General features: G+C 42.8%; 1 protein-coding gene across 1 annotated transcript; it reads left to right on the plus strand.

The window, feature by feature from the left end:
- The first annotated feature begins 3,581 nt into the window (after window positions 1-3,581).
- On the plus strand, window positions 3,582-6,289 carry LOC146638478 (type-2 angiotensin II receptor-like). Its single transcript, XM_085368782.1, has 2 exons — window positions 3,582-3,757; window positions 4,254-6,289. The coding sequence occupies exon 2, from the start codon at window positions 4,317-4,319 to the stop codon at window positions 5,652-5,654; it is 1,338 nt and encodes a 445-aa protein (XP_085224908.1). The 5' UTR covers window positions 3,582-3,757; window positions 4,254-4,316; the 3' UTR covers window positions 5,655-6,289.
- The last annotated feature ends 1,180 nt before the right edge of the window (window positions 6,290-7,469 follow it).

The raw sequence follows: 7,469 nt of genomic DNA on the forward strand, positions 1-7,469 counted from the left end.
GGGGATTTTTGAGCGTGCAGCAGACGCTGCCTCGTTTTAACGTGCAATCACCGCCTTGAAGAGTGAATTCACCGTGAGCCGCTTTAATTGATTGTCTACAGATAGGATGTTGTGTGATTGCCTTTCCAATTGTTGACAAAGGTCAAAGAAAACTGTGTGTGTGTGTGTGTGTGTGTGTGTGTGTGTGTGTGTGTGTGTGTGTGTGTGTGTGTGTGTGATTGAGCAAGACAATTATTTTGATTTTTGAACATTTTTCAGCGGTGTAGCGGTCAGGGGTGTAGCACAGAACTAATCAGTGTCTGTGAGCCACCATCACTTCTTGAGCCATATTTCTCACATATCTTCTGGTTTTTAAATATTTTTTGGCAATTAATTGAGCCGACAACCGCACACAACTATCTACAAAGGTCATTGTTTATTGTTTGAAATCTCATATTTAAACTCATTTCCCAACATCCTGCAGTCTGCTTGGAGTATAAAGCTTAAGACTATTTTCCTCATTTTTATTTTAATATTTATGATTCCAGTGACATAAAAAAGCTCCACTGTCAGTTTTGTAGCACTTGTCGAGCACCCTCTGTCCTTCCTGTTACCTTCAGGGCGACCTTCCTTTTCCTCTCGCTTCACTTCCATCATCCTCCATCTCGTCGTCTTGCTCACAATCCGCCGCACAGGCCTTCCACCAGAATTAAAATTGAAATTCCTCTTAACCTACTTACAGCCTCACAGTGTTTTCAATCTGTTTAGCGCTAAAGCGCAACAGAGATCAAACCAGGTCCGTCATAATAACTGTACAAAATGCAATTATCTTGATAACTGTGAAGGTTCAAATAACTTTTTAAGCTTATTTGTGTTTATAAAGCTGCAACAGTATAATCACACTGGCCGCGGAGGCCTAATAGCAGAACGTTAAAATGCACCAGACTAAATTAGCTTGGTTAGATTAGAATGGTTGTCTCTGTCTATGTGTTAGCCCTGCGACAGACTGGCGACCTGTTCAGGGTGAACCCCGCCTCTCGCCCTAAGACAGCTGGGATAGCGGGGCGCTGGCGACCCTGAAAAGGATACGTGGAAGTGAATGGATGGATGGACGTGCGATGACATGGCTTACTGTAAAACAGCTGTTTTCTGTTGCTTTGATGTTAAGAGAAATTAATTATACTTGCAGTAAATTTAAGTAGTGTGAAAATACTTGTAAATACTGTGTAATCCTGGTAATTTAGTGGTGAAAGAAACAATATTTTTCCATCTTATATAATCACCTGCACTGATAGCTAAGCTATTTATTTTTCAGGATATAGTTATATTGTTACTTCATTAGAGTTATTGGATATCATATTTTGCATTATCCTACTGTATATTACTGTGTACTAATATTTTTATTGTATATATTGTATATCTTATTCCTCTGTTGCTCTGTCTCTGTGTACGACAAAAGAATTTCCCTCGGGATAAATAAAGTTCTTCTTATCTTAGGTATGCTGTACTTCTGGGCCTAGACACCCATTTTACTGTAAGTAATTTTAAGTATAGCATGCCCATCAGTGTAATAAATGTTAAATAATGATGTGAAAAAATAAAGATGGTTAAGTCACTCCGTACTACAGCCTGCACAACAAAAGCACAGCACACAGTGCAAGATTGTTTTTCCCCTAAATTACCAGGAAGTTAATCAGTACTAACTGTATAGTAGTGACTTTGTTTCCTCTATAAGCCAGACTTGTCGCCTTAGTCTAGTGTGTTTATATGTAAATGACTTTGTAATTCTAACTAAAATAATTGAAATTCCATGTAATTACAGGGGAATTATGTCCTGAGTCTGGAGCCATATTATATAGCCATATTTAAGCTTACATTAAAGTGCAATTGCATCCTCCCCCTTTAACACCACCCTTCTTTGCCTGTCACAAATATTAGGTTTGAAAAGCAGGTGGGTGGGGTTCCTGTGCCCACAGCCACAGCTATGGTTTGAGACGACCACATTAAGGATATTGGCTGTCACTGTTTAGTAAGAGCACCTATCAATGAAACTCTGCATACATATGGCAAAGAGTTTCTGTGTAGTTGTTTTAGCTAAAACTAAGTCTAGTAGAGTAAAAAGAACAATATCTTCTGATGAGACGTAAGGAGAGGTTCATCACTCTGTTATGGTGGAACTGGTGAGGCACAGACATAGCTCTGCTTTCTCTGTCATCTGGTATTTCTGTTGGCCAGCGTGAAAGCATAAATTTCTGTTTTTAGTTGTTGCATGTCATGACTAAGGCTTGGCTTCTGTCGATCTCTGTGTGTGTGTGTTTGCATTCCTGTCTCTGAGAGGACTGTTGATTTAAAGCTTTAGTGACCTTTAGGACAGGATGCCTTAAAGGGTCGTATGTCATGTAAAACGTGGTTTTTAAGGTTCATCTAATGGAGCTGAGGAATGTGTTATTATCTGCGAGGGTCCTCATGAAAATATGACATGTCTGAGTATGAGAACAACTGTGCATACCCAGCATGCCAGTACATGACAAAGTTTCCGTTCTGGAGAAGCAAAAGCTATCGCATTTTAATAATTTTGCGCTTTGCAGCACGTTCCCAGTTCATATCCTGCAAGCACGCCACGGCGAACCTCCTCATTTTGCGGCCTTCAAAATCTTCTGCTTTCTGTCTCGCCTTCATCCTTCATCTTCGCTGTCAGCTTTCCCGCAGCCATTAGAAAACATCACGTCCTGATAGATGCTCAATGGAGCAGAGTGCGCGCACATGTAAACAGATCCAAGTGCGCTGGCGTCGATGAACGCACGCCGGGCTGAGTGCACCCGCATCTACACGTAGTGCAGCATAGGTGCAAACGTGCTGATCAAAGGAGCTGTGATGTAATCAGTGTCGGAGCTTTGCACGCATCCCTCATTAACTTTCACCAGAGGCCTTAATAAAAAACCACTGGAGGGAATCTCCGCTTTCTCTCCCTTCTGCCTTCGCATCTTCTTCTTCACTCCCCGCAGTTCCTGCTGATCTTCCTCCACATCCATCTTCTCTCCCCCCTCCCTTTTTTCTCTCTGGCCCAGGAGCTGGTTTGACTTCCGCTCAAATGGAGTAAATATTTCCCATGGCTTATCTGACCGCCAGCAGGACCAATATGACACAAAGTGCGAGGCTCTGCTAATTAACAGAGCCTCTCTTTCTGGGGTCAGAGGCCCCGTCGGGGGCAGTTAGAGCTGTAAGTTTGAAATACAGAACACACCAGCGTCCCATTTATTACGGTCAGGTATGACACGCTGCCTTGTGGCTGCAGTCACTGGAGACAAAGTTTTACTACAACATACATCTTGATTTGATTTTGTTAGTTTCTGGTGGAAGTTCCTGGAGGGAGGGCGGGGAGGGATAAAGAAAGGATACAGGGAAAAAAAGAAACAGAGCAAGTTTATGTCTTTCTGTTCTTCTCCTTCTGTGCAGGCTGGCTTATGTCCAGTTACAGTCCAGCCCCTTGGTAGTGATGAAGGTGTGTGACGTACAGCAACTTCCCTGTTGTGCAATCGTCAAGAGACTCCCGGGGCCTATAAGACCCCCAACGTCATCTGGTTTCTCAGAGTCTGGAGGTTGTTTGCTCCACACACACACAGGCGGTCCAACTCATGAGCATGATACAGTCCGGGGTCTTCAGCTGTGCAGATTTCTTTTAAAGGGGTCGAGGAGAAATTGTCAAGACATGGATTTTAGCCAAAAGAAGCTTTGAAAAAGAGCTAGACTGTTTGGACTGGACGCTCAATTACATCAGGTAAAGAAATCATAAATGGCTTTACTAGTCTAAGAGCGAGAGTTTTCTGTCTGTTTTCTATCACAACTTCAACCGTCAGAATCATTTTTTATTGGAGTCAGCGTAGTCGATGAGATCATTTTCCATGTACGAATGATGGCTTGCTTTGAATTTGATTTATTTATGCAGTTAGTAGTGCTTTCACTTGTACACTGTTGCAAGATTAGTTTTTAGTCTTTTTAACACTTTTAAAACTTTTTCAAATTAATTCATGATTGTTTCAAAAATGTAATCTTTAATTGGAGAAAGATGTTTTTTTACAGTATTCCAATAAAACTGGATTACAGCCACTGGATTACAGTGTATCAAGTATGGCGTAATGTATTTTTGCTTTGATTAGATATCAAGTAAGACACCTAATAAAGGCTCGCACCAAATAAAGATGCCTGTGTAGAGAAACTTTGTCCATAAAAGGCAGCTGAATTTTAAATGCGCTCTTGTTTTGCATTATTTCCAGCTGACCTTGGAAAACTCAAAGGAGGGAAGTTAAACTGTGTGAGGCAACGGTACATCCAGTTCCATGATGGCAATCCCAAATGACCTCTCCCTTTTCAACTCCACCTCTTCCCTCTATTCAACGACGGAGCTTTTTGTGAACACCTCCCCGACTCCCTCTGCTCCCCTCTGCTCGGACTGGCCTCCTGTGCCCATGACCACAGTCATCCCCACCGTCTACAGTGTGATCTGTGTGCTGGGAACCATAGCCAACACCTTGGCAGTGTGCGTCCTGGCACATGGTAGTGCCTCAAGGAGAACAGTAGCTAACACCTTCATGCTGAACCTCTGCGTGTCCGACCTGCTGTTCCTGTTGTCGCTCCCGCTGTGGGCCGTCTACTACTCCCAGGGCTACAACTGGCCCTTCGGTCGAGTAGCCTGCAAAATCTGCGGCGCTCTCCACAACCTCAACCTCTACGCGTCTATCTTCTTTATCACATGCATGAGCATAGACCGCTACCTGGCCATTGTGCATCCACTCCGTTCCCAAAGTGCACGAGACGCCAAGCGCGCCCGGTTCATCTGCATCCTTGTGTGGATTCTGGCATGTGCTTGCTCAGGCCCTACCTTAGCTCTGAGGGAGACCTACTACCTGGATGTGCTTGGTGTGGAGGCCTGTGCAATTTTATATCCTGATCATACCTGGTATCGGACCCTGGTCTGGATAAAGATTGTTCTGGCCTTTCTTCTACCACTCCTTGTCATCTCTTGTTGCTATTGTGCTATTGGTAGACATTTGTTGGTTGATACGGGGTTGGTAAGAATGCAGAATCTGTCTCACCCACACAGCATGTCATCCTTTAAATCACTACAGTCCCACGAGGGCTATAGTAAACCGGAGAGACCCCCCACCCCTTCTGTGAATCCCAGGTTAAGTGGGGCCAGACCCCTGGAGGGTAGGGGGCTTGAAAGGGTATTGTGGACAGTAGCTGCAGTGGTTCTGGCATTTTTCCTCTGCTGGTTCCCCTTCCACTGCGTGACCTTTTTGGATGTGCTCTATAGTGAAGGCTGGTTGGACAGCTGCTGGGTAAGCTGGAGCATCCAAAACCTCACCCCTCTCACACTCTGCCTGGGTTTCTCCAACTCGGCCATCAACCCTGTGCTCTACTGCTTCATTGGGAACCATTTCCGTGGCCGTCTAGGAGGCTTATGCAAGGGCCTGTGTGCTTGTTTAAAGGCCCGAGGGGAAGAACACAGCCAGAAGAGGGGCTCCTTCAGCACCAGGCTGAGCTCCTTCTCTCGAAAACTCAGTGACCTCAAAGACTTGGCGATTGTGGAGCCCTCTGGCTCTGCGTACCTGCCCCAATTCCCAGCCCTGACTCCAGCAAGGAGACTTTCTCATCCCCTCAGTGATAACTGCTGAACACCAATGAGCGTGGCTGTGTGAGACAGAGCTGTTACTAAAACTAAGTCAAATTCTAGCAGAGGTCATTTCTGCTTTACAAAAAATAACTGTAGATAAAACATTTTTTCCACACTTGATTTGGACAGTCATCAAGCATCTCTTGTGAGTCACTCACATGATGTCATTTCTGGCTGCAGCGGGAATCATTTTGGAAAAACAACATTGTCAAAACTTAATGTACAGTGCCTGATAAGAACCAAACAGCTGACAGACACAGTTTATGCCTAGCAACTGAACAGAGTGGCACAATTAGCAGCTAATGAAGAAGATATTCCCCCTGGAGTTGCTAGAAACTACAAACAAAGCTAAAACATAACAAATACTGCATGTGAATTCACCATCTGGATATAAACACAAATCTAAACAAATGATCATATCTCTGTCCATAGTTGCTGTATATAAAGATGATTTATTCACAGCTTGTTTTATAGCCTCGCAGAATAAAAAAAAATCTGTTAGCTATAAGCAGTGCAAGCTACAGCTATGCTAATTTAAGACTTTTAAGCATTGCTTTAGTTTTTATGTTCCTCTAGCCCAAATTACTATGAAATATAAGAAACTACATTGTGTTGCTGTGTTTCTATGTTGGGTAATCAGACCACATTATTTAAAAGTCTAGTTGATAATTTAGCGTTAGCCTATGCTAGCTCTAGACATCTCACTAGCTAGCATTAATTTAATAGTATGCTTTTTAAGTGTGGTTTGTTCTTATACAAATGTTATATCCTATATTTTTCTAAAAGGAAATATCTCATTGTATAATAATATTTTATATTAAATTGTTTTTTGTTTTTTGTAAAGGAAAACAAGCTAAAAACAAATACATTAATTTCACAAAAGGATCTACTTTTCCTCTTTTGGGGGGACCAAAGTATCATGTGTACTTGACATTTATCTGTATGTATTGGGAAAAGAAATAAAGCAAAAACCACTTTCCATATGCCACTTCCTTTGCTTGATACAGTTCTCCAAAATGACTATGCCTTCCGTTTTGTGAAACCCGATCAATTTACTAGAGATTTCAAATGTTCCTTTTCCCCCGTCTTACCCTCTAACAGCTGTGACTCCGAGCTTTCCCCACCTGGGAATATGAGAGCTGAGATTACTGTCAGCCTGGCAGATGGACATCCAGTCTCCCCTTCCAGAAAACCTCACACAAATTCCACACATATCAAGGCCAGATATCATAATCTCATACTAATATCCTTATGATGCATTCCAGTCCAGCCGCTTGTGTTGGTTGAGGGAGCCTGCAGCTGATCAATGATATATCTCTGCCTGCTATTTGTGTCCAGTATAGATTTGCTGCATTCTGCATTGACCCTGGGCTGTCTCTCTGTGAGCTGAGAGCCAATACAACATGGAGTAATTTTGTTCCGGACTGGTGGTTGCAAGGAATTTTTACAAGCAGGAAAGCTAAATTAATAATCACTGAAAGGCTTTATTATGAATAAATGGTAAATTCTTCTTTTCTATCTTGAATGGGGTTTTTTTGGGGGGGGGGGCTGCTAATAAATAAAGTGAGGAAAACTTCTTCAGTCTACTTGAAATACATGAATATTTCCTGCTTTTTGCCACTGGGTGGCGCTAAAATGCTGCAGAATCATTGAAAGAGATGCCATTGGCTGCTAACCCAGTCAAAGGCCCAAAGTCCCACTGCTCATGATCTTTCTGAGCCGAGGGAAAAATGGCTCTGACACAGACTGATGACTCATGTAGGCTACACTTCTGAATGTATAAAAACAGACACCCGCGACAAAAGCCGCATTAAAG

This window comes from Diplotaxodon limnothrissa, linkage group LG2 (assembly GCF_057381915.1).
Source record: "Diplotaxodon limnothrissa isolate DT_005_m linkage group LG2, D_limnothrissa_male_GT1.1, whole genome shotgun sequence".
Classification (NCBI taxonomy): domain Eukaryota; kingdom Metazoa; phylum Chordata; class Actinopteri; order Cichliformes; family Cichlidae; genus Diplotaxodon; species Diplotaxodon limnothrissa.

Excerpts from the sequence above, each read along its gene's own strand:
- LOC146638478 (XM_085368782.1), top strand. The coding sequence starts at position 4,317 with ATGATGGCAATCCCAAATGACCTCTCCCTTTTCAACTCCACCTCTTCC.